At 43.6% G+C, this 27,976-nt stretch overlaps 1 protein-coding gene across 1 annotated transcript in view; it reads left to right on the top strand.

Moving 5' to 3' along the window:
- The window catches only part of LOC118965027 (kinase suppressor of Ras 2-like), a 73,243-nt gene extending 48,273 nt beyond the window's left edge, over positions 1-24,970 (top strand). Inside the window, exons 6-7 of the mRNA XM_036981751.1 lie at positions 24,395-24,567; positions 24,960-24,970. Coding sequence (XP_036837646.1) covers positions 24,395-24,567; positions 24,960-24,970 — 184 coding nt within the window. The remainder of the gene's footprint in view (positions 1-24,394; positions 24,568-24,959) is intronic.
- The last annotated feature ends 3,006 nt before the right edge of the window (positions 24,971-27,976 follow it).

Below are 27,976 nucleotides of genomic sequence, written 5' to 3'. Positions count from 1 at the left end.
AGCAGTTTTCAGTTCTTTCCACAGATTCTAGATTGGATTCAGGTCTGGACTTTGACTTGGCCATTCTAACACCTGGATATGTTTATTTTTGAACCATTCCATTGTAGATTTTGCTTTATGTTTTAGATCATTGTCTTGTTGGAAGACAAATCTCCGTCCCAGTCTCAGGTCTTTTGCAGACTCCATCAGGTTTTCTTCCAGAATGGTCCTGTATTTGGCTCCATCCATCTTCCCATCAATTTTAACCATGCTGCCACCACCATGTTTGACAGTGGGGATGGTGTGTTCAGCTGTGTTGCTTTTACGCCAAACATAACATTTTGCATTGTTGCCAAAAAGTTCAATTTTGGTTTCATCTGACCAGAGCACCTTCTTCCACATGTTTGGTGTGTCTCCCAGGTGGCTTGTGGCAAACTTTAAACAACACTTTTTATGGATATCTTTAAGAAATGGCTTTCTTCTTGCCACTCTTCCATAAAGGCCAGATTTGTGCAATATACGACTGATTGTTGTCCTATGGACAGAGTCTCCCACCTCAGCTGTAGATCTCTGCAGTTCATCCAGAGTGATCATGGGCCTCTTGGCTGCATCTCTGATCAGTCTTCTCCTTGTATGAGCTGAAAGTTTAGAGGGACGGCCAGGTCTTGGTAGATTTGCAGTGGTCTGATACTCCTTCCATTTCAATATTATCGCTTGCACAGTGCTCCTTGGGATGTTTAAAGCTTGGGAAATCTTTTTGTATCCAAATCCGGCTTTAAACTTCTTCACAACAGTATCTCGGACCTGCCTGGTGTGTTCCTTGTTCTTCATGATGCTCTCTGCGCTTTTAACGGACCTCTGAGACTATCACAGTGCAGGTGCATTTATACGGAGACTTGATTACACACAGGTGGATTGTATTTATCATCATTAGTCATTTAGGTCAACATTGGATCATTCAGAGATCCTCACTGAACTTCTGGAGAGAGTTTGCTGCACTGAAAGTAAAGGGGCTGAATAATTTTGCACGCCCAATTTTTCAGTTTTTGATTTGTTAAAAAAGTTTCTTCACAAAAAAAATACAGTTTTATATCTTTATGTTTGAAGCCTGAAATGTGGCAAAAGGTCGCAAAGTTCAAGGGGGCCGAATACTTTCGCAAGGCACTGTAGTTTAAAGAGCAGAAGATAAGTAATTTCTACAATGTAACAGGCTTGGCCTGAACTGAGGGAATAAAATGATCTACTTTAAGGTAATCATCTCTTTTATGTGTGTACATATATTTTTTTGTGAAAAGGCATGACAGTAGTTTTTATCATGTGAAATATAAATGGTACATTTCAGATGAAAAAAAAATTGATATAAATGCCATTAGCTAGCTATCAACATGTAGCTATCTAAATTGAAATTACTGAACTCCCACCACCATCATTAGGTTTCTAGAAAATACAAATTATATACCTTAGTCAAAAGGTTGCACACACCTACTCATTCCAGGGTATTTATTTTTTTGGGTACTATTTTCTACATTGTAGAATAATAGATAATAATAGATGAGACATCCGGATTACAAAAACAAACAAAAAAGTGAGATTCTTCAAAGTAGCCACCCTTTGCCTTGATGACAGCTTTGCTCACTCTTGGCATTCTCTCAACCAGCTTCATGAGGTAGTCCCCTGGAATACATTTCAATTAACAGGTGTGCCTTGTTAAAAGTTAATTTGTGGAATTTATTTTCTTCTTATTGCATTTGAGCCAATCAGTTGTGTTATGACAAGGTAGGGGTGGTATACAGAAGATAGCCCTATTTGGTAAAAGACCAAGTCCATATTATGGCAAGAACAGCTCAAATAAGCAAAGAGAAATGATAGTCCATCAATCTGGAAACTTTCAAGAACATTGAACGTTTCTTCAAGTGCAGTTGCAAAAACTATCAAGCACTATGGTGAATCTGGCTCTCATGAGGAACGCCACAGGAACGAAAGACCCAGAGTTACCTCTGCTGCAGAGGATAAGTTCATTAGCGTTTACTGCACCTCAGATTGCAGCCCAAATAAATGCTTCACAAAGTTCAAGTAACAGACACATATCAACATCAACTGATCATAGGAGACTGCGTGAATCAGGAAAAGAAACCACTACTAAAGAACACCAATAAAAAGAAGAGACTTGCTTGGGCAAAGAAACACGAGCAATGGACAATAGACTGGTGGAAATCTTTTGGAGATTTTTGGTTCCAACAGCCATGTCTTTGTGAGACACAGAGTAGGTGAACAGATGATATCCGCATGTGTGGTTCCCACCGTGAGGCATGGAGGAGGAGGTGTGATGGTGTGGGGGTGCTGTGCTGGTGACACTGTCTGTGATGTATATAGAAATCAAGGCACACTTAACCAGCATGGCCACCACAGCATTCTGCAGTGAAATGCCATCCCATCTGGTTTGCATTTAATGGGACTATCATTTGTTTTTCAACAGGACAATGACCCCAAACACACCTCCAGGCTATCAGATGACCTGTCCTCCACAATCACCCCACCTCAACCCAATTGAGATGGTTTGGGATGAGTTGGACCGCAGAGTGAAGGAAAAGCAGCCAACAAGAACTCCTTCAAGACTGTTGGAAAAGCATTTCTCATGAATCTGGTTGAGAGAATGCTAAGAGTGTGCAAAGCTGTCATCAAGGCAAAGGGTGGCTGCTTTGAAATGTTGAAAATATAAAATATTTAGATTTGTTTAACACTTTTTTGGTTACTACATGATTCCATATGTACTTCATAGTTTTGATTCCTTCACTATTATTCTACAATGTAGAACATTTTTAAAAATAAAGAAAAACACTTGAATGAGTAGGTGTGTCCAAACTTTTGACTGGTACTGTATATACATATTGTAGGTGATGTCTTATATACATGAATAAAAATGTATTCACCCTGGACATGAGCCTTGCATTGAATTAGACCTTTTGGAGTCATACGCACCAAGTGTTTTATTTTTGAATTTGTAATTTTTTTTACCCCTTTTTCTCCCCAATTTCGTGGTGTTGCTTCAATATATCCACATATTTTTCCTGCCTCATGATGCCATCTGTTTTGTCCCTCCTGCAGCAAAGCACCCCCACAACATGATGCTGCCACCCCCGTGCTTCACGGTTGGGATGGTGTTCTTCGGCTTGCAAGTCTCCCCCTTTTTCCTCCAAACATAACGATGGTCATTATGGCCAAACAGTTCTATTTGTGTTTCATCAGACCAGAGGACATTTCTCCAAAAAGTACGATCTTTGTCCCCATGTGCAGTTGCAAACCGTAGTTTGGCCTTTTTATGGTGGTTTTTCCTCCAGCATATTCACAAGGTCCTTTGCTGTTGTTCTGGGATTGATTTGCACTTTTCGCACCAAAGTACGTTAATCTCTAGGAGACAGAATGCGTCTCCTTCCTGAGCGGTATGATGGCTGCGTGATCCCATGGTATTGATACTTGCGTACTATTGTTTGTACAGATGAACGTGGTACCTTCAGGCGTTTGGAAATTGTTCCCAAGGATGAACCAGACTTGTGGAGGTCTACAATTGTTTTTCTGAAGTTTTTGACTGATTTCTTTCGATTTTCCCATGATGTAAAGCAAAGAGACACTGAGTTTGAAGGTAGGCCTTGAAATACATCCACAGGTACACCTCCAATTGACTTAAATGATGTCAATTAGCCTATCAGAAGCTTCTAAAGCCATGACATAATTTTCAGGAATTTTCCAAGCTGTTTAAAACTTCTAATGGCTGGGGGCAGTGTTGAGTAGCTTGGCTGAATAAGGTGCCCAGAGTAAACTGCTTGCTACTCAGTCCCAGTTGCTGATATATGCATATTATTATTAGTATTGGATAGAAAACACTCTGACGTTTCTAAAACTGTTTGTTTCTAAAACTCATTATCGAACAAAACAAACATTTATTGTGGAACTGGGATTCCTGGGAGTGCATTCTGATGAAGATCATCAAAGGTAAGTGAATATGTTTTATGCTATTTCTGACTAATGTTGACTGCACAATATGGTGGATATCTTTTTGGCTTGTTTGGTCTCTGAGCGCCATACTCAGATTATAGCATGGTTTGCTTTTTCCGTAAAGCTTTTTTGAAATTTGACACAGCGCTTGCATTAAGGAGAAGTGTATCTAAAGTTCCATGCATAACACTTGTATTTTCATCAACATTTGTAATGATTATTTCTGTAAATTGATGTGGCTTTCTGCAAAATCACTGGATGTTTTTGGAACTACTGAACGCGCCAATGTATACTGAGATTTTTTTATATTAACTATATTAACTATATTACTATATTAACTTTATCGAACAAAACATATATGTATTGTATAGCATGAAGTCCTATGAGTGTCATCTGATGAAGATCATCAAAGGTTAGTGATTAATTTTATCTCTATTTCTGATTTTTGTGACTCCTCTCTTTGGCTGGAAAAATGGCTGTGATTTTCTGTGACTTGGCTCTGACCTAACATAATCGTTTGTGGCGCTTTTGCCGTAAAGCCTATTTGAAATCAGACACTGTGGTGGGATTAACAAGAAGTGTATCTTTAAAATGGTGTGAAATACTTCTATGTTTGTGTAATTTTAATTATGGGATTTCTGTTGTTTTGAATTTGGCGCCCTGCACGGGATCTCAGCCCTTAGAAGTTTTAAAGGCACAGTCAATTTAGTGTATGTAAACTTCTGACCCACTGGAATTGTGATACAGTGAATTATAAATCAAATAATCTGTCTGTGAACAATTGTTGGAAAAATTACTTGTGTCATGCACAAAGTAGATGTCCTAACCAACTTGCCAAAACTATAGTTTGTTAACAAGAAATTTGTGGAGTGGTTGAAAAATTTGTTTTAATGACTCCAATCTAAGTGTATGTAAACTTCCGACTTCAACTGTACATAGTAGAGGTCGACCGATTAATCGGAATGGCCGATTAATTAGGGCCGATTTCAAGTTTTCATAACAATCGAAAATCGGTATTTTTGGCACCGATTTGCCATTTGAAAAAAAACATTTTTTTTACGCCGTTATTTAATCTTTATTTAACTAGGCAAGTCAGTTAAGAACACATTCTTATTTTCAATGACGGCCTAGGAACAGTGGGTTAACTGCCTTGTTCAGGGGCAGAACGACAGATTTTCACCTTGTCAGCTCGGGGGATCCAATCTTGCAACCTTAACTAGTCCTACGCAATAACGACATGCCTCTCTGTTGTTGCACTCCACAAGGAGTTACGCGAATGCAGTAAGCCAAGGTAAGTTGCTAGCTAGCATTAAACTTATCTTATAAAAAACAATCAATCATAATCACTAGTTAGGCCTCACGGGTGGCTCAGTTGTTAAGGGCGCTGTACTGCAGCGCCAGCTGTGCCACCAGAGACCCTGGGTTCGCGCCCAGGCTCTGTCGTAACCGGCCGCGACCGGGAGGTCCGTGGGGCGACGCACAATTGGCCTAGCGTCGTCCGGGTTAGGGAGGGCTTGGCCGGCAGGGATATCCTTGTCTCATCGCGCACCAGCGACTCCTGTGGCGGGTTGGGCGCAGTGCGTGCTAACCAAGGTTGCCAGGTGCACAGTGTTTCCTCCGACACATTGGTGCAGCTGGCTTCCGGGTTGGATGCGTGCTGTGTTAAGAAGCAGTGCGGCTTGGTTGGTATGTGTATCGGAGGACGCATGACTTTCAACCTTCGTCTCTCCCGAGCCCGTACGGGAGTTGTAGCGATGAGACAAGATAGTAGCTACTAAAAAAAACAATTGGATACCACGAAATTGGGGAGAAAAAGGGGTAAAATTAAAATATTAAATAAAAATAAAAACCATAATCACTAGTTACACATGGTTGATGATATTACTAGATATTATCTAGCGTGTCCTGCATAGAATCTGACTGAGCATACAAGTATCTGACTGAGCGGTGGTAGGCAGAAGCAGGCGCGTAAACATTCATTCAAACAGCACTTTCGTGCGTTTTTCCAGCAGCTCTTCGTTGTGCGTCAAGCATTGCGCTGTTCATGACTTCAAGCCTATCAACTCCCGAGATGAGGCTCGTGTAACCGAAGTGAAATGGCTAGCTAGTTAGAGCACGCTAATTGTCGTTGTGTTGCTGGTTCGAGGAGCGAGGAGAGGGACGGAAGCTATACTGTTACACTGGCAATACTAAAGTTCCTATAAGAACATCCAATAGTCAAAGGTTAATGAAATACAAATGGTATAGAGGGAAATAGTCCTATAATAACTACAACCTAAAACTTCTTACCTGGGAATATTGAAGACTCATGTTCTCATGTTCTGAGCAAGGAACTGAAACGTTAGCTTTCTTACATGGCACATATTTTACATGGAACATATTGCACTTTTACTTTCTTCTCCAACACTTTGTTTTTGCATTTATTTAAACCAAATTGAACATGTTTCATTATTTACTTGAGGCTAAATAGATGTAATTGATGTATTATATTAAGTTAAAATAAGTGTTCATTCAGTATTGTTGTAATTGTCATTATTACAAATACATAAATAAAAATCGGCAGATTAATCGGTATCGGCTTTTATGGTCCTCAAATAATCGGTATCGGTACCGGCGCCGAAAAATCATAATCGGTCGACCTCTAGTACATAGTGCATAAAATATATTACTACCAGTGGAGCTTACTTCTCTGTGCTCTGGAGAGATCGCACATAGTTGGTCAGAAAGCTCTGGAGTTCCTTGGAATATTCTCTCTAGCATCTGTAGAGAGATGGATAGAGGTACTGAATGCAATTGAAAGAGAGAGAGTTAACATTTACATTGTTGATTATTGAGGACTATAAGGGTGCCTTCCAATCAGACAAATGGATGCATAAAAGACACAGCACCTCAATGGCTTTCAAATGGAGGAGTGTGTTGGGTGAGAGGCTTGTGTTGTGCTGTCCATCAGAAAAGTTGCAAAGGCTATCCTTCAACCAATAGAACAATGTTTTTCCCCGACCAAACAGCTGTGTTGGACAAGCATTTCATGCATTTTGGTTTGAAGGCAGCCTTACTCTTTGGTTCAACTTGTATCATCATGTCTGTAACTTCACTCTCCCTCCCACTAAGCCCTCACCCCGGACCTCCCATTGGCCCAGGGCCTTCTGCCATACCCTCTAATCAGTCTCTTTGGCAGGGAGTTACCCCAGGAGTAGACAGATTTATGGTGCATCGGCCTTCTCCACTCCTCCTGAGAAGAGTATTATATATACTGTATATAGATATTACGAAAGCATGGATGACTTACTGACACTAACATAGTTCTCCATGTTCCTGCTGGTAGCCGGCCTCAACCTGGGTGCAGGGAAATGTAATGTAAGACTCCTGCATTGGAGTATGTTTGTATCTATCTCCACCAGGATCCTGGAAGTCAGACGACAAACCTGCATAGATTAACTAAATTAAATGGTACCTGATTTAGTCAATTGAAGTCATGACAGTCAATCAATCAGTCAAATGTATTTATAAATACCTTTTTACATTAGGCGACGTTACAAAGTGCTATACAGAAACGCAGCCTAAAACCAGACAGCAGAGAGAGTAGAGAGAGAGATTCGAAAACATTAGGTCCGGGACAAGGTAGCATGTCCAGTCAACAGGTCAGGTTTCCATAGCCGCAGGCAGAACAGTTGAAAGTGGAGCAGCAGCACGACCAGGTGGACTTTGGACAGCAAGGAGTCATCAGGCTAGGTAGTCTTGTGACATGGTCCTAGGGCTCAGTTCCTTCGAGAGAAGAGAGAGAGAGAGAGAGATTCACACAGGAAATAGTCTGTAGTCTAAATTGAACAAAAACATGCACACAGTTCAGTGCCCTGGGACATAAATCATCCACGTTTGTATTATTGAATGAGCTTCCCAAATTTCAAGCTAACAATTCTGCATGATAGAGAAGAACATGTGTTGATCTATTTCTATCTAACCTTGCGAATAAACTCCAAGAACAGGTTTAAATTTAGCTAGTAAGCTTAATAATGGCATTTATAGCAACTGTTTTCCCTTGCATCTAAAGCTGCCTGATTTTATTTATTTTTATTTAACATTTATTTAACTAGGCAAGTCAGTTAAGAACAAATTCTTATTTACAATGACGGGCTACCAAAAGGAAAAAGGTCTCCTGCGGGGATGGGGGCTGGGATTATTATTATAATTTTTTAATATATATATATATAGGACAAAACACACATCACGACAAGAGAGACAACACAACAGTACATAAAGAGATGACAACATAGCATGGCATCAGCACAACATGGAAGCAGCCCAAAACAGGGTACAAACATTGTTGGGCACAGCAAACAGCACAAAGGGCAAGAAGGTAGAGACAACAAGACATCACGCAAGGCAGCCACAACTGTCAGTAAGAGTGTCCATGATTGAGTCTTTGAATGAAGAGATGGAGATAAAACTGTCCAGTTTAAGTGTTTTTTGCAGGTCGTTACAGTCGCTAGCTGTAGCGAACTGAAAAGACAAGTGACCCAGGGATGTGTGTGCTTTGGGGACCTTTAACAGAATGTGACTGGCAGAACGGGTGTTGTATGTGGAGGAAGAGGGTTGTAGTAGATATCTCAGATAGGGGGGAGTGAGGCCTAAAAGGGTTTTATAAATTATTATTATTATTATTAAATATAGAGTGCAGTGATGTGTCCTATAAGGAGCATTGGTGGCAAATCTGATGGCCGAATGGTAAAGAACATCTAGCCGCTCGAGAGCACCCTTACCTGCCAATCTATAAATTATGTCTCCATAATCTAGAATGGGTAGGATGGGGATCTGAATCAGGGTTAGTTTGGCAGCTGGGGTGAAAGAGGAGCGATTACGATAGAGGAAACCACGATAGTGGAAACCAAGTCTGGTTTTTAAAAGTAGATATTAAGACAGAACATAATGGAAAGTAACAACATACAGTTGAAGTCGGAAGTTTACATACACCTTAGCCAACTACATTTCACCTCAGTTTTTCACAATTCCTGACATTTAATCACAGTAAAAATTCCCTGTTTTAGGTCAGTTAGGATCACCACTTTATTTTAAGAATGTGAAATGTCAGAATAATACTAGAGAGAATGCTTTATTTCAGCTTTTATTTCTTTCATCACATTCCCAGTGGGTCAGAAGTTTACATACACTCAATTAGTATTTGGTAGCATTGCCTTTAAATTGTTTAACTTGGGTAGCCTTCGGGTAGCCTTCCACAAGCTTCCCACAATAAGTTGGGTGAATTTTGGCCCATTCCTCCTGACAGAGCTGGTGTAACTGAGTCAGATTTGTAAGCCTCCTTGCTCTCACACGCTTTTTCAGTTCTGCCCACAAATTTTCTGTAGGATTGGGGTCACGGCTTTGTGATGGCCATTCCAATACCTTGGCTTTGTTGTCCTTAAGCCATCTTGCCACAACTTTGGAAGTATGCTTGGGGTCATTGTCCATTTGCGACCAAGCTTTCACTTCTTGACTGATGTTTTGAGATGCTGCTTCAATATATCCACATAAAGTTCCTTGTTCATGATGCCATCTGTTTTGTGAAGTGCACCAGTCCCTCCTGTAGAAAAGCACCCCTACAACATGATGCTGCCACCCCCGTGCTTCACGGTTGGGATTGTGTTCTTCAGCTTGCAAGCCTCCCCCTTTTTCCTCCAAACATAACGATGGTCATTATGGCCAAACAGTTCTATTTATGTTTCATCAGACCAGAGGACATTTCTCCAAAAAGTACGATTTTTGTCCCCATGCGCAGTTGCAAACCGTAGTCTGGCTTTTTTATGGCGGTTTTGGAGCAGTGACTTCTTCCTTGCTGAGCGGCCTTTCAGGTTAAGTCGATATAGGACTCGTTTTACTGTGGATATAGATACTTTTGTACCTGTTTCCTCCAGCATATTCACAAGGTCCTTTGCTGTTGTTCTGGGATTGATTTGCACTTTTCGCTCCAAAGTACGTTCATTTCTAGGACACAGAATGCGTCTCCTTCCCGAGCAGTATGACGGCTGTGTGGTCCCATGGTGTTTATACTTGCGTGCTATTGTTTGTACAGATGAACGTGGTACCTTCAAGCGTTTGGAAATTGCTCCCAAGGATGAGCCAGACTTGTGGAGGTCTACAATTGTTTTTTTTAGGTCTTGGCTGATTTTTTTAATTTTCCCATGATGTCAAGCAAAGAGGCACTCAGTTTGAAGGTAGGCCTTGAAATACATCCACAGGTACACCTCCAATTGACTCAAATTATGTAAATTAATAAATTAATGAAACTATAGTTTGTTAACAACAAATTTGTGGAGTGGTTGAAACATTTGTTTTAATGTCTCCAATCTAAGTGTATGTAAACTTCCGACTTCAACCGTATATACACATACATACACATATGTACACATACATACATATACACACATGCAGTGATTAGTGAATTCCTTGCCATATAGCATAACATACAAACTTTCAATGTACATTTTTATGTAACTTATGTCTGAGTCTGAGAGTAAATATCTCAACCCGCTCTTATTGCTAAAATAGCAGGGCTATGCAGGACAATAATTATACCATTAAATTGAATGCCCTCTAGTGAATTTAGTTGGTATTACATGTAATGCGTAGATTTTTAGAAACGTCTCATGGCTACGGGCTACACTGAGCTACATAATAACGGAGGGGAATTATGAACCCGAACTAAACCAATGAAAGTAGAGATCCCGTGATCTACAATGATAGTTTAGATGTATAACTGCAAGCTATGGAGGTAACAGATAACAGCTATGGCTGAGTTGCGCTTGTACCATGGATTAACGACATGGGTTAGCTACACGGTTCGTTCAATCAGAAGCAAAAGACCAGCATTAAACCAAAGAAAAAGGGGAACTCTGCTGTAAATTATACGTAAACTAATGGTAACGGTTGCCTCAAAACAAATTACAACTAAACAAACTAGTGAGATCCTTAGATTAACATAATTTGCAATATATGCTCTACTGGGTAGCCATCAACGTAAAATAACAAGATTACTAAAGTATTATTTCACTTTTGGTCTAAGCATCATGAAAATTAATGCAGATGTGCTCTAGTCCGAATTAGCTGAGATTGAGAACAATTGATGTCAGCTAACGTTAGCTAAAAAGGTCAGCGCTGTAACATAAATGTTAGTTTCAGATTAGTTTTTTCCAAATCTCCGAATTGTCCTCTGGAATAACAGACATTCTGGAGTAATAATTACATAACCAACGTTCTCAAGTCATACTAGTCCTGTAACGATGTGCGCTGAGAGTCGGGAAGCAAGTTCAGGGAGTGAGGGTTTTATTAAATAAACACAACATAATACAAACTAAGAAACAAGAACAACGCACAGACATGACACAGAAAAAGAAACAATAACGCCTGGGGAAGGAACCAAAGGGAGTGACATATATAGGGAAGGTAATCAGGGAGGTGATGGAGTCCAGGTGAGGCTGTTGATGCGCAGGTGCGCGTAATGATGGTGACAGGTGTAACGAGCATAATGAGCAGCCTGGTGACCTAAAAAGGCCGGAAAGGGAGCAAGTCTTTGGTCACGTGCATGCGACGCACACTTGTGTTACGTAAAGCGAGCAAGGGTTGAGGGCAAAGGGAATGTTTTTCCTAAACAAATTACGGATTTCTGTAACAGAACTTTTCAGTCCGAAAGGCTGTAATTATGTTGCAGCTTTAGCAACACAGACAGCGCGATAAACACTTTGATGTTCTGTTGTGGTCACTGCAGCAGGGAGGAGAGAGAGACAACGGGTGCCAATCACAGTCATTCGCTGTCTTTTTTTAACACAGTGCAGCAAGTCTGAGCCCGGCACAACACAATCGGATCAATTGCTGGTCGGACTCCCTCTGGTCATTTGTGTGTCTTAATTATTTAATCAAACAGTGTGCCCAAAGCATCAGAGAAGCTCAGTGAAAATAGTTGATTTGATTAAAACACATAGGATGTGTCAATATATGGAAAAATACACGTTTTAACATTTCTACCAATCAATTGGTCGAAAAAACAGAAGACTCTTGGTCGACCAAGATTTTTTTTAGTAGCTTAGTTAGATGTGCGTAAATACTTTGAGATGTTTGTTTAATCTTAGTTCTGTGAGGGAAAGCCAGAGAGTTTCTCATCAAGCTTGTGAATCCCATCAAATTCTTCCCATGACAGGCTGCCCCAGAAGGGTGTGACAATTACTTCTACCTCAGTTTCCTTTTCTGCTCCATTTTTCTTTTCACCATAATTCCGTATAATGCTTCTTTATGAAATTTCCTATAAGCCTCTCCTCACACTTCTCTCCGCCTTAGAGGTGAATGTTAAGCACTTTCTTATTGAATTTGATATTTGGTAATAAATCACGCAGCACTGGGTGGGAGGTTAGGGAAGAGGAGGGAGGGATTGGAGGAGGCATAGGGGAGTCAGGGAGAGGAGGGGGCAGGGTAAGCTATGATTCACCAAGTCTGTGCCTTAGTGAGGGGAGAAATGTGAATCTATTCCATGGTCAATTTGAATCTTTGCTTTAATTAAAATGTCTTATAGATTTAATTACTAATCTATTTCTCCCTCTCTCTCTGTCTCCCTCTCCTCATGCATGTCTTCCTGGGTTTTTTGTAGATTATTTTTGTTTACTGTGACAAGTGGAATCCCCCAGTTCAGCCTGCATTGTATTTATTTATTGGATTTCTGTTCAGTGACGCCATGGGAACTGTATACCCAGGGATGGTGATAGCCAAAATACGATCTCTACTCTGTCAGATGCTCTAGGTGGAGAGGGAAATACACAGTCACCTGAATAACTTATGTATCAGAGGATACAATGTGGTGATGTGCAACAGCTGTTCTAGTGGTGGAAAAAGTACTCAATTGTCATATTTGAATAAAAGTAAAGATACCTTAATATAAAATGACTCAAGTAAAAGTCAAAAATGGCAAACGTGCAAAGCGTGAAAACAGTCACAAAAGCTATAGTTGACCAAATAAACATACTTCGTGAAATAACACGGAACATGGAAAACCAGCCTGGCGCGTCACATAAAACACTTAACAAAACAATACCACACAAGGACATGGGGGGGGGGAACAGAGGAACTCCCACAGCAGTTCAGGGTCCAACACGTCTGCCACCGGAACCCAGCACCTCTCCTCCGGACCGTACCCCTCCCACTCCACGAGGTACGGAAGGCCCCTCGCCCGACGCCTCGAATCCAGGATGGAACGCACAGAGTACGCCGGGGCCCCCTCGATGCCCAGAGGGGGCGGAGGAACCTCCCGCACCTCAGACTCCTGGAGCGGACCAACCACCACCGGTCTGAGGAGAGACACATGGAACGAGGGGTTAATACAGTAATCGGGGGGAAGCTGTAACCTGTAACACACCTCGTTCACTCTCCTCAGGACTGTGAATGGCCCCACAAACCGCGGGCCCAGCTTCCGGCAGGGCAGGCGGAGGGGCAGGTTTCGGGTCAAGAGCCAGACCCGGTTCGCACCGGGGCCTCACTACGGTGATGGTCTGTGCCCACTTTGGGGCACAGCACAGAACGGCACGCTGAAGGTGGACGTGTCCCATGTTTCCTCCGCCCGCCCGAACCAGTCGTCCACTGCAGGAGCCTCGGTCTGACTCTGATGCCAAGGAGCCAGAACTGGCTGATACCCCAATACACACTGGATGGGGGTGAGGTTAGTGGAGGAATGTCGGAGCGAGTTCTGGGCCATATCTGCCCAGGGCACGACCGCTGCCCACTCCCCCGGCTGGTCCTGGCAATAGGACCTCAAAAACCTACCTACATCCTGGTTTACTCTCTCCACCTGCCCGTTACTCTCGGGGTGAAAACCTGAGGTAAGGCTGACCCGAGACCCCCAGACGTTCCATGAACGCCCTCCAGACCCTCGACGTGAACTGGGGACCCCGATCAGACACTATATCCTCAGGCACCCCGTAGTGCTGGAAGACGTGTGTAAACAAGGCCTCCGCAGTCTGTAGGGCCGTAGTGAGACCGAGCAAAGGGAGGAGACGGCAGGACTTAGAAAAACGATCCACAACGACCAGGATCACAGTGTTTCCCTGTGAAGGAGGAAGATCGGTCAGGAAATCTACCGACAGGTGCGACCACGGCCGTTGTGGAATGGGTAACTTACCTCTGGGCAGGTGCCTAGGAGCCTTGCACTGGTTGCACACCGAGCAGGAGGAAACATAAACCCTCACATCCTTAGCCAAAGTGGGCCACCAGTACTTCCCACTAAGACAGTGCCCCGTCCGATCGATACCAGGATGACCAGAGGAGGGTGACGTGTGGGCCCAGTATATCAGCCGGTCGCGGACAGCAGACGGAACGTACAGACTTCCAGCTGGACACTGGAGGGGAGCAGTCTCTGTACGTAACGCCTGCTCAATGTCCGCGTCCAGCTCCCACACGACCGGCACTACCAGGTAGGAGGTAGGAGGCCGGGAGTATGGGTGTGTGATCCGTGAGCCGCTCCTCTGTGTCATACAGCCGAGAGAGTGTGTCTGCCTTCACATTTTGGGAGCCTGGTCTGTAGGACAGGGTAAACACAATACGGGTAAAAAAAACATGGCCCACCTTGCCTGACGAGGATTCAGTCTCCTCGCTGACCGGATGTACTCCAGGTTGCGGTGGTCAGTCCAGATGAGGAAAGGCTGTTTAGCCCCTTCAAGCCAATGTATCCACGCCTTCAACGCTTTAACCACAGCCAACAACTCCCGGTCCACCACATCATAATTCCGCTCCGCCGGGCTGAGCTTCTTCAAGAAGAAGGCACAGGGGCGGAGCTTCGGTGGCGTGCCCGAGCGCTGAGAGACCGCTGCTCCTATCCCAGCCTCGGATGCGTCCACCTCCACTATGAACGCCAAAGAGGGATTCGGATGGGCGAGCACGGGAGCCGAGGTAAACAGAGCCCTCAGGTGCCCAAAAGCCCTGTCCGCCTCAGCTGACCACTGCAAACGTACAGGACCCCCCTTCAGCAGTGAGGTACTGGGAGCAGCCACCTGGCCAAAACCCCGGATAAATCTCTGGTAGAAATTGGCAAACCCTAAGAACCGCTGCACCTCCTTTACTGTGGTGGGAGTCGGCCAATTACGCACGGCTGAAATGCAGTCACTCTCCATCTCCACCCATGATGTGGAAATGCGATACCCTAGGGAGGAGGCGGCCTGCTGGAAGAACAGGCATTTCTCAGCCTTGGCGTACAGTTCATGCTCCAACAGTCATCCAAGTACCACACACACACACACACCTCTAGCGGGTAGCTGTACCTCACCGTGATTTGATTGAGACCTCGATAGTCAATGCACGGGCACAGACCTCCCTCCTTCTTCTTCACGAAAAATAAACTCGAGGAGGCGGGTGAAGTGGAGGGCCGAATGTACCCCTCTGTTATATTAAGCAAACCAGACGACAGAATTTTCTCCTCTTTTTTTTATTTACGGACAAACAGGGGCACCCTCCAACACTCAGACATCATTTATAAACGCAACATTTGTGTTTAGTGAAACCGCCAGATCAGAGGCAGTAAGGGATGACAACACGTTATATTGATAGGTGTGTGAATTGGACCATAAATCTGAGCACTTTTAGGTGTCAGGGAAAATGTATGGGAATACAATGTATATATTGTATTTGGGAATGTAGTGAAGTAAAAGTCGTAAAATATATAAATAGTAATGTAAAATACAGATAGTACTTTCAAATATTTTGACTTAAGTACTTTACACCACTGAACAGTTCCTAAATGTTTAAAGTCCCTTTGGCCTCACTTTGTTTATAAGTAACATATTATATAATTGTAATAAGTGGTAATACCATGTTATTATATAATACTTTGCTGTTACATTGGTATATAGTTTATTTCATATAAAGCGCAAACACACTTCCTGTGTGGAAAAAGAAGCTCTAAATTCACAGAGAGAGATTCATTAAATAATCATTTCTAACTCCTAACTAGGCTATGTGTTAATGTTGTTGAATAGTCAATGCCTCCCATTAGAATACAGATCAGAGCTACAGCTATTCCCTTGACAGAAACATTAATGCTTTAACACCTGACCCATGACCTCTTGGTTTATTAGTGACACATAACACTGCTATATTGTCTGCCCATAACACCCTTATAGAAGACACACGCAGTGCATAAAGACACATCACGTCAGGAGGAGCAGCTTCATGGGCGGACGTAAGGTCTATGTGTGTGTGTATTGTATGTGTGTGTCTTCTTCTCTCTCTGATCCTCTTGGCTCTCAAGGAAAGCTCATCCTTGTTATTCAGGATTCTGGCCCCCTGCCATTAATGACGAGTCAGGAGAAAAGGGGTGTCCGCACACACACACACGCACACAAACACACACACACAACCTAATGCCCCTCTCAGTGTATTCAGCGGTAATGAGCGCTCAGATGCCTTCCTGCACCACACCAGAAAATTGGAAGCATGATTCTGAATTTATATGAGTATTTAGGAGTGCAAGGCAGAGGCTGTGCTGAACTGAATGCCATTGTTGCATAATTGATTTATCAAGCCATGGTGCCGGGGAAGGAGTGATTGGGGGTGAGCGCGAGCCAGTGGGGGTTTGGGTGGGTGTTGAGATGACTCTTGAGACCCCAGGGTGGAGAGCCGTAAGACAGAGGATTTAAAGGCAATGCATGGGGGGGGGGGGGGGGGGGGGGGGGTTTGATACCCTGCCTACGTTCAATGTTGAGTTTTATTTGTTTTTCACAGCCGACGACCAAGACATAAACTCTTTCTGCAATTTATGCTTTGGTATTGAAATAATCTCAGTGAGTTTTAAGGTGTCATTTTCATTTGGTTTTGGTTCAATATTACGCAGACCCTTTGTTCCTCTGGTTAGTCTCTGCTCGACTGTTCTCCTTTCCCTTTACCACGGTCCCAAAGCACCACTTAAAGAACACGGCTATGCTTTTCTTGTCTCCAGCAGCATTGTTTAATATTAAGGTTTGCTCATACAAGGGTTGAGGTATGGTTTCATTTGGAAATAATAGGAAAATAAATGTGGAGCTAGATAGGTAGAGCTCTGACTTTAAAGCCGTTCTCTTCTTGCATGCTTCTCCCACTGGGACTGTTGGTGATATTGACACACACACACGTGCACACACACGCACACGCACGCACGCACACACACACACACACACACACACACACACACACACCTCTAACTGGGGATCACCCTCTGAAATTAGTTAGACTGTCTCTGTGTTATTGAACATAGCGCGTGTGGCCTTGTGTGTGATTATACCATGAAAGCATATTCGTTTAGGCACCAGGCCAGTGTGTTTCAGTGATATCATCTTGCTGATGGACTAACTACGACCTTTTGATCTTCTGTGTGGTCAAACAGTTTCAGGATTAACCAAAGATGTGTATATTCATTAGCGTATTTAGTTTTGTCGACATTTGGAAAGTTTACCACCCAATGTGATGTTTCCATCAGGCCTGTTCTGACATTGTTTAAGTGCGCAAGGAATAGCCGCTTGAATTGGAGAAGATGCAGAGTGTGTTACTCTTTCCTGAATTTCTTGGCCTGCCGGGAGCATATGTGACCACATTAATATAGGACGACTTGGAAGAGTGATGATCCACAATAGACAGCGCATGTCAGTAGCAGAAGTAAAAATACAGGCAGACTGGCCTGCTACTGTGCATTTTCTAGAACTTATAAACTGTAGATAGTAGACCTGCAAATTATCCAAATGAAATGAAACATTCAAATGACAGGGCTTTTGCGGCATTATTCAAATGACATTTTGACTGTAGCCTAGAGTAAAATGTTGTACTCACTTGAAAACAATAATGCAATTATTCATTGTATTGTGGCGTTGCAGGCTAGTCTAGGTAGGATAATTGTGTTCTCCCTAAACAAGATCAATAGGGGAGCTTTTTGAGCTGAGTGTCTCACGTCTTCACTGTTCTTTCGTGTGCAATGACACACCTGGCCTCCATGCTTCCTATAAGCTATTCCTCCTATTTTTTCTTGTGGATTCATATAGAAAATCTATGCAGCTTTGAATGCATTTATGTGTGGTATGATTGCTAGTTAGCCTATTGCAGATCTGGACAAACGATCGACCTACCACTATTGTCATTATGAATGGTTGATAGAGGGCAGTTAGACTAGTAGACTATATTGACCTGTGGTATAGAAAGAAGTTAGCACACAGAAAAAGCATAGTGCATAAGGAAAGTACCAAAACGCCTTGATATAAGGGAGGCGCATGCAAGCAGATGAGGACACTACCCTCCCCTGTGCACAATTATAAACCACACAACCATCCCCAAAGCACAAAAAAAACTCTCCTATTTCAGACCCCCCCACAGTAAATATCTAACTGTCCTTTACCACAAAGATACAAAACACATGTTTTAGATGTTCTTGGTAACAGTGTGGCAGATTTATTGGGAAATTGCAGGTTTATTGGGAAATCTTCCAAGATTTTTTTTTTTAATGCAATTTATTTTTAAATGTGATTTCTTCATGGCTCAAGAGGACGAGAACAAAGCTAACTCTGACAGAAATCGCATTGCATCTTTGTAGTGGAAACCACTATATTATCCAGTACAATATTGAAATATCACCCCTAACAATGTCTTCTTAATGTGTTATGAATGGGAACCCATGTTACACCAAGAAGTTCTTAACTATTTCAAAAGTGAAGTCAGAGAGAGAGGGAGGGGGGGGGGGGGTTGGAAAGCACAAACTGACAGGAGAGGAAGTCCTTTGCATTGTGCTATTTCGCTCTCTCTCTCTCGCCCTGTCTTTTTCTGGGCTCACTGCACCTACTGGCTTCACTGCCTGCTGTCACCCCTCCAACATGTTCAGCTTTAAATGCACTTGTTCCCTGTTTCCCCTCTCTCTCCCGCTCTCCTTCTTTCCTCCATGCCTCCCCACTGAGGGCTGTGTGTCTCAGTGTTTCACCCACTACAGCCTCTGACAGCACTGACACACATGGGTCCCACAGGGAGGGAGGGAGGGAGGGAGAGAGGGAGGGGGACAGAGAGAGAGAGAGAGAGAGAGAGAGAGAGAATATCACAGCAGAATATTGACTATAGATCAGTATGGGAATAATGGCTCACTGTCAGTAGCCCACCTCTGAAGCATTTGCCTCATATATTTTTTTATCTAATCTCTCTCCAACCTCTATTAAAGCTGCATAAAGATGTCAGTGAGAGAATGTTAATATCCTGAGGGCATTTGCATAAAAAACAACTGGTCGCTTCTTTCACATATGGGCTTAGTGAAAACATAAGAATATTTCTCGTTAGCAACGTAAGTCAAACCTGGGTTCAAATACTATTTGAAATCATTTAAAATACATTATCTGGACTTGATTGACCCTGCCTGGCGCAATGGAACCAATAGATTAATTGTGAAATTGCAAACCCTGCCCATCTTATACTAGCGCAAACACTAAAAATATTTGAAAGGTTTGAAATAGTATTTGAACCCAGGTTAGTTAATTAGTGCAGAGGTATGCAGATGGAATCTCTGCAGGGCATAATTACAGGTTGTAATTCTTCAGTGTACATATTCCAGCTGGGTTGGGATGATGCACACATAGAGACCTGTGGAATATTCATGACCTACGCTTTTCACTTTCTTCATTTCATTTATCCGCAAAAGATGTTTGTTTGAAGCGCTGACTTTCTCACTGCTGTATTCTGCCTGATCAAATGAGAATTTGTTCTGTTTATATTAACATAATTCGGGGTGTGTGCATGTTTGCTTGTCTGTGTAACGTCCACACCAGATCATGTGGTTTTTGTGTTTATCTATTCCCTCCAGCAGTTCTGATGACTTGCCAAAAAAAGGGAGTTGAACTTTTCATGAAAATCAAAGTGTTGTTGTGTTGCATCAGGCTTTGAGTTACGGTATATAAACCCAGACACGAGACTGGACCATGTGATTCTTATTCAACTCACTTAATACATGGCCAGGTACGACTCCAACACCATCATTAAGTTTGCAGACAGTGGTAGGCCTGATCACCGACAACGACGAGACAACCTATAGGGAGGAGGTCAGAGACCTGGCCGTGTGGTGCCAGAGTAACAACCTCTCCCTCAACGTAACCAAGACTAAGGAGATGATTGTGGACGACAGGAAAAGGAGGACCGAGCACGCCCCCATTCTCAACGACGGGGCTGTAGTGGAGCAGGTTGAGAGCTTCAAGTTCCTTGGTATCCATATCAACAACAAACTAGAATGGTCCAAACACACCAAGACAGTCGTGAAGAGGGCACGACAAAGCCTATTCCCCCTCAGGAAACAAAAAAGATTTGGCATGGGTCCTTAGATCCTCAACAGGTTCTATAGCTGCAACATCTGGTTGCATCACTGCCTGGTACGGCAATTGCTCGGCCTCTGACCTCAAGGCACTACAGAGGGTAGCGGGTACAGCCCAGTACATCACTGGGGCTAAACTGCCTGCCATCCAGGACCTCTACACCAGGCGGTGTCAGAGGAAGGCCCTAAAAATCCTAGTCATAAACTCACCTCTCTACTACGGCATGGCAAGCGGTACCAGAGTGCCAAGTCTAGGACAAAAAGGCTTCTCAACAGTTTTTTTTACCCCCAAGCCATAAGACTCCTGAACAGGTAATCAAATGGCTACCCGGACTATTAGCATTGTGTGCCCCCCCAACCCCTCTTTTTTACACTGCTGCTACTCTCTGTTTATTATATGTATAGTCACTTTAACTATACATACATGTACATACTACCTCAATTGGCCCGACCAACCAGTGCTCCCGCACATTGGCTAACCGGACTATCTGCATTGTGTCCCACCACCCGTCAACCCGTCAACCCCTCTTTTCTACTCTCTGTTCATCACATATGCATAGTCACTTTAACCATATCTACATGTACATACTACCTCAATCAGCCTGACTAACCGGTGTCTGTATGTAGCCTCGCTACTTTTATAGCCTCTCTACTGTATATAGCCTCGCTACTGTTTTTCAGTCTTTTTACTGTTGTTTTATTTCTTTACTTACCTATTGTTCACCTAATACCTTCTTTGCACTATTGGTTAGTAAGTAAGCATTTCACTGTTGTATTTGGCGCACGTGACAAATAAACTTTGATTTGATTTGATACAAAGTACAAGTAATAAGGTAAGGAACAGACCCTGGCTGAGACCCCACTCTCCGAGATCATCTCAGTAGGAGTTGGCATATGCAAAAAAACACATTTCCAATTCACACATGCGTATTAATACACACTTGTATGTGTGAAATTGGACAAATATAATAACCCACCAAATTCTTCTTCTATATTATTGTTAATTGCTTGTGTCCCATTATCCATAACATAATACAATGTAGTGTGCTACTTATGCTAGTATGGAATCCATAACATGGACATTGGAACTCCCGCAAATGTTAATTCCACCACAGACTACCATGGTTGACAGTATGATGGCATACTTACCAGTAGTAGTATGCTTATTGCGCTAGCTAGGGTATACTTATGGGCCACCCACCATGTGTAAGGAATCCATTTCATGGATTTGTTTTGTTGGGCTCCCCTCAAAGACTTCCATGCCTGGCAGTATGATGGAATGGTACAGTAGCATGTGTTTCGTTTTCCACATAATAGTGACACAATGACTGAACAGATTGCCATGCCGCTGATCTGAGCAACAGGGTACAATTATTCACATCTTACTTGACACCTGTCCTCCCCCATCCACTCTCGATGTCTCTCTCTACCTCTTTCCCCCTCTGCAAATAATCTATCCATCACTGGAGGTTCATCTATAGACACAAGGAGAGATGAATGGGCCAAATTAGATTTGAATGGCATAATGTGGTTTTAGCGTTATTGCCAAACAAGGCTTGAGTGAGAAAGGGATAACCTGCAGGGAGCTTCCTTATTGCAGTAGAGTGATTGTGATGATGTGTCGAAGGACTGCTTAAAAAGGTCTAATTGTGTGACTTGTGTGTCAGTGATTGAGGAAAAGTCTTGCAGGCTTTAATACCAACCAGAAACCGACTGCAGTCCAAATGAGCAGTCTCACTCCGCCTGTCCATCTCTGTCTGTCTCCAACTACGGTACTTCCTCACTCTTTTGTTTCCTCTCTCTCTCTGCCCCTCATCACCTCTCTCTATCCCTCTTGTATACTCTCTCTCTATCCCGGCCTCCCTCTTGTATACTCTCTCTCTCTCTCTCTCTCTCTCTCTCTCTCTCTCTCTCTCTCTCCCGGCATCCCTCTTGTATACTCTCTCCCTGCATCCATCTTGTATACTCTCTCTCTCTCTCTCTCTCTCTCTCTCTCTCTCTCTCTCTCTCTCTCTCTCCCTGCATACCTCTTGTATACTCTCTCTCTCTCTCTCCCTGCATCCCTCTTGTATACTCTCTCTCTCTCCCGGCCTCCCTCTTGTATACTCTCTCTCTCTCTCTCCCGGCATCCCTCTTGTATACTCTCTCTCCCTGCATCCCTCTTCTATACTCTCTCTCTCTCCCTGCATCCCTCTTGTAATAATCTCTCTCTCTCTTCCTGCATCCCTCTTGTATAATCTCTCTCTCTCTCTCCCTGCATCCCTCTTGTATACTCTCTCTCTCTCTCTCGCTCTCTCTCTCTCTCTCTCTCTCTCTCTCTCTCCCGGCATCCCTCTTGTATACTCTCTCTCTCTCCCTGCATCCCTCTTGTATACTCTCTCTCTCTCTCTCTCTCCCTGCATCCCTCTTGTATACTCTCTCTCTCTCCCGGCATCCCTCTTGTATACTCTCTCTCTCCCTGCATCCCTCTTGTATACTCTCTCTCTCTCTCTCGCTCTCTCTCTCTCTCTCTCTCTCTCTCTATCCCGGCCTCCCTCTTGTATACTCTCTCTCTCTCTCTCTCTCTCTCTCTCTCTCTCTCTCTCTCTCTCTCTCTCTCTCTCCCGGCATCCCTCTTGTATACTCTCTCCCTGCATCCATCTTGTATACTCTCTCTCTCTCTCTCTCTCTCTCTCTCTCTCTCTCTCCCTGCATACCTCTTGTATACTCTCTCTCTCTCTCTCCCTGCATCCCTCTTGTATACTCTCTCTCTCTCCCGGCCTCCCTCTTGTATACTCTCTCTCTCTCTCTCTCTCTCTCCCGGCATCCCTCTTGTATACTCTCTCTCCCTGCATCCCTCTTCTATACTCTCTCTCTCTCCCTGCATCCCTCTTGTAATAATCTCTCTCTCTCTTCCTGCATCCCTCTTGTATAATCTCTCTCTCTCTCTCCCTGCATCCCTCTTGTATACTCTCTCTCTCTCTCTCGCTCTCTCTCTCTCTCTCTCTCTCTCTCTCCCGGCATCCCTCTTGTATACTCTCTCTCTCTCCCTGCATCCCTCTTGTATACTCTCTCTCTCTCTCTCTCTCTCTCTCTCCCTGCATCCCTCTTGTATACTCTCTCTCTCTCCCGGCATCCCTCTTGTATACTCTCTCTCTCTCCCTGCATCCCTCTTGTATACTCTCTCTCTCCCTGCATCCCTCTTGTATACTCTCTCTCTCTCTCTCTCTCGCTCTCTCTCTCTCTCTCTCTCTCTCTCCCGGCATCCCTCTTGTATACTCTCTCTCTCTCTCTCTCTGCATCCCACTTACATACCCTGTCCCTCTCTCACTCTTTATATCTGCCCCCCACCTCCACCCCAGTCCCCCAGGTGCCACTGCAGGCTCATCATTAGCAGTGTCAAGGGGAACTGAGTGATACGTGTGTGATGAGTGTTCCTGTCTCGTTTTTGATGGGTTACACAAGCACCCCTCAGTGAAGCTTGAAAGAGGCTGAAGGGCCACTGCTCTGGGCCACTCTGGGGGGGTGTAAACCCATTATGGACTGGTTAGGTTGCAGAGCCCATACCTAGCCTAGTTTTACAGCCTGTGTCTTGAAGAGCCATCCATCCCCTCTGTCTTTGTCTCTCTCGGTGCACTCTCTCTCTCTCTCTCTTTCTCTCTCTCTCTCTCTCTCTCTCTCTCTCTCTCGATGAGTCACTCCCGTTGGGTGGCAGCCATGTTTGCTGTTGTTGTTGTTGTTGTTGTTGTTGTTGTCTGTCAGGCCTTAGGGTTAATTGGTGGGTTGTGTACTAGGTATTACCTAACTGCCTCTTCCCATATGGCATTTCTGTGGGGGGAGGCTGAGGCTTCAGGGAGAGTGACGATTAATGTCGAAAGTTTAACACTATTACCCTTATAGTGATATCATTTCTCAGGATATCTGAGATGTCTCAAGTTGTTTGATTTTCCCCATTTTCAAAGTAAAATATGACTTTTTTTACTCTGGATAACCCTTGCCATGTTCTACTGTATCTTTCAACTAATGGCTATGGTTTTATAACTGTACTTTAGTATTATAACCATTCATAACAGTCTAATGGTAGTATAACCATTCTGCTGTGTGTGTGTGTTTCAGAGTGAAGCAGAAGAAGTCCAAGCCTCAGCACCTGAAGATCAACAGCAGTGTGGGGAGCTGTGAGAACCTCCCTACCCAACGCTCACCCCTCCACTCCTCTGACCATCGCTCACTCCGTTCCTTCTTCTTCCCCACCTTCATCCCCTCCACTCCCCCCGTCCACTCCGATGCAAGTAAGTGCCCTTTCTATACTACCTTGGTCACTAACAAGTTATGATACCCAGGTATGCAGACAGCTGTCCTAAATCATACGTTTCAGGCATTATACGACTGTATTGACTTCACAGTTTGTCCACTCTCTTATCTGTTCAAGTGTCCAGTTTTATGGTAACTCTATGGTAGTACCACATAATATAGTTTAGTGTCTTAGCCATACTTTAACACAAAACCTCCACTGCCCATTCACAGTCTCTCTCTATATTCAGCCCTAAACCCAGAGACTCTCTCTCTCTCTGTCTCTGTCTCTCTGTCTCTCTGTCTCTCTCTCTCTCTGTTTCTCTGTCTCTCTCTCGCTCTCTCTCTCTCTGTCTCTGTCTCTCTTTCTCTCTCTCTCTCTCACACATAGACGAAGACTAATCCTTCCCAGATCACATACACGTATCCCAGGATACCCAGAGGTACCGTGTCAGCGCATACAGCCACCTTATTGGCTGTTGCCTTCTTAGTGCCCCCACCGGAAGCCATTAGCGCCTGAGCGGTATGGAGAAAGAGAGTGAGAGGAAGACGATGCGAAGAGACTGAGAATGACGGAGGCAGGGACAGGAGTGAAATATAGCCGTCGACAGGGGGCCGGAACATTTGTAGACTGCAAATTGATCCCAAGAAGCTCAAACAGATATAATATTTGACTAAAACATAATCATTTCAAACCTTGCTTACATTTGTGTACGATCACATATACTGCGTGTACAAAATATTAGGAACACCTGCTCTTTCTATGACATAGACTGACCTAGGTGAATCCAGGTGAAAGCTATGATCCCTTATTGATGTCACTTGTTAAATCCACTTCATTCAGTGTAGATGAAGGGGAGGAGACTGGTTAAAGAATGATTTTTTAGCCTTGAGAGAATTGAGACAAGGATTGTGTATGTGTGCCATTCAGGGGGTGAATGGGCAAGACAAAATATTTAAGCGCCTTTGAATGAGGTATGGTAGTAGTTGCCAGTTGCACCGGTTTGAGTGTGTCAAGATCTGCAACACTGCTTGGTTTTTCACGCTCAGCAGTTTCCCGTGTGTATCAAGAATGTCCCATCACCCAAACAACATCCAGACAACTTGACACAACTGTAGGAAGCATTGGAGTCAACATGGGCCAGCATCCCTGTGGAACGCTTGCTACACCTTACAGAGTCCATGCCCTGACGAATTGAGGCTGTTCTGAGGGCAAAAAAGGGAAAGTGTTCCTAATGTTTTGTACACTCAGTGTATATCTTTCTATTATGCATGCGAATCACTTGGAGCTGATTTGCTGCTGGGCCGCAGAGTGCATCCGTACACAGACTAGGCTAGTGGCAATGCCTCCAAACAATTGTGATACCCCCTACCTGAGGTACAACAAAACACAACCATGTTTTCACTCCCCTAATGTCTCTCATTGATGATATTTTACTGAAAAAGTGATTACATTGATAGATATTGTTACAAACCCCCATAACAATTTTTTTTAGAATAATGCCTGGCTAGAGGGGGGATGTAACCTAATATTACAAACTCTGATATTGCTAAAAATGTGGAATACAAGTAGTCAGTTGTCTGCCCATCATACACAACAATAATTAGAATATCTTAATGCATCATGGAAATATAGACCTGTAAACACAGAGATACAATAGGTGGAAATGTCAACTAAGTATATTTAAGATGAATGTAAGCTTGGATTTTTGGTAACTGATTAATAGACAACTTTCCAAGTCAAGTGTTCTGTCATTCAGTGCGTTATGGTTCTGCTTGATGAAAATACATGCAGTTGCACATGTTTTTTTGATGTTGTGGCTATTGTATATAACTCTTAAGTGTAGCCTATAAGCTACAGGGTTGGAGAGCCCATGCATAGCCAATAGAGCCAAGTGAAAAGTGTTCTTATAAGCCCAGTCAATACGCAATCGAGGGTGAAAACAGAGCTTTGGGTGGACACTTTTTAAAAGAGGATCCCAGCTTTCTCCTGCTGCTATATTTACTGCTTAGTTCTTAAAATTAAGCAGATAAATCCACTTTACAACCATTGTAGCCTAGCTGGCATAAAGTGCCTTCAGAAAGTATTCACACCCCTCAACTTTTCCCCCCCAAAAATGGTGTTACAGACTGAATTTAAAATGGATTAAATTGAGATTGTGTGCCACTGATCTACACACAATACCTCACAATGTCAAAGTGGAATTTTGTTTGTAGAAACTTTTACAAATTAATTAAAAAAATGTCAGCTTAAATGTCTTGTCAATAAGTATTCAACCCCTTTGTTATGGCATGTCAAAATATGTTCAGGATACATTTCAGCACATTTTATTGAACAAGTCACATAATAGGTTGCATGGACACACTGTGTGCAATAATAGTGTTTAACATGATTTTTTTATGTTTACCCCATCTCTGTACCCCACACATACAATTATCTTGTCATGTATTGTCATGTTGTGTCTTTCTGTCCTTTCCTTTCACCCTGTCTCCCTCTGCTGGTCGTATTAGGTTACCTTTTCTCCCCCGCTTTCCCCCAGCTGTTCCTTGTCTCCTCCTAACTACCCATTCACCCCGTTTCCCACCTGTTCCCTTTTTCCCTCTGATTAGGTCCCTATATCTCTCTCTGTTTCTGCTCCTGTCTTTGTCGGATTCTTGTTTGTTGTGTTTCATGCCTGAACCAGACTATCGTCATGTTTGCTGTAACCTTGTCCTGTCCTGTCGGAATCTGCCGGTCTATCTGAGCCTACCTATGTTTGGTTATTAAAGAAGCTCTGTTTAAGTTAATTCGCTTTTGGGTCCTCATTCACTCGCCGTAACAGAAGAATCCGACCAAGAATGGACCCAGCGACTTCGGATCCTCTCCACTCAGCCGTCGGGATCCAGGGAGCGATGCTAGGCAGACACGAGCAGGAATTGTCTGCTGCTCGACATGCCGTTGAGACCCTGGCCACCCAAGTCTCCAACCTCACAGAACAGGTTCACCATCTCCGCCTCGATCCACCGGCCACTTCCAGGGCTTTCGAATCTCCGGAGCCCAGAATCAATAACCCGCCGTGTTACTCTGGGGAGCCCACTGAATGCCGCTCGTTCCTCACCCAGTGTGATATTGTGTTTTCTCTCCAGCCCAACACTTACGCCAGGAGCACTGCTCGTGTCGCCTACGTCATATCTCTCCTTACTGGACGGGCTCGTGAGTGGGGCACGGCAATCTGGGAGGCAAGGGCTGAGTGTACTAACCAGTATCAGGACTTTAAGGAGGAGATGATACGGGTTTTTGATCGATCTGTTTTTGGGGAGGAGGCTTCCAGGACCCTGTCTTCCCTATGTCAAGGCAATCGATCCATAACAGACTACTCTATTGAGTTTCGCACTCTTGCTGCCTCCAGTGGCTGGAACGAGCCGGCC

This window comes from Oncorhynchus mykiss, chromosome 6 (genome assembly GCF_013265735.2).
Source record: "Oncorhynchus mykiss isolate Arlee chromosome 6, USDA_OmykA_1.1, whole genome shotgun sequence".
In the NCBI taxonomy this organism is placed as follows: Eukaryota; Metazoa; Chordata; class Actinopteri; order Salmoniformes; family Salmonidae; genus Oncorhynchus; species Oncorhynchus mykiss.
Note: the sequence above shows the minus strand (reverse complement) of the source record. Positions and strands in the feature narration are given on the sequence as shown.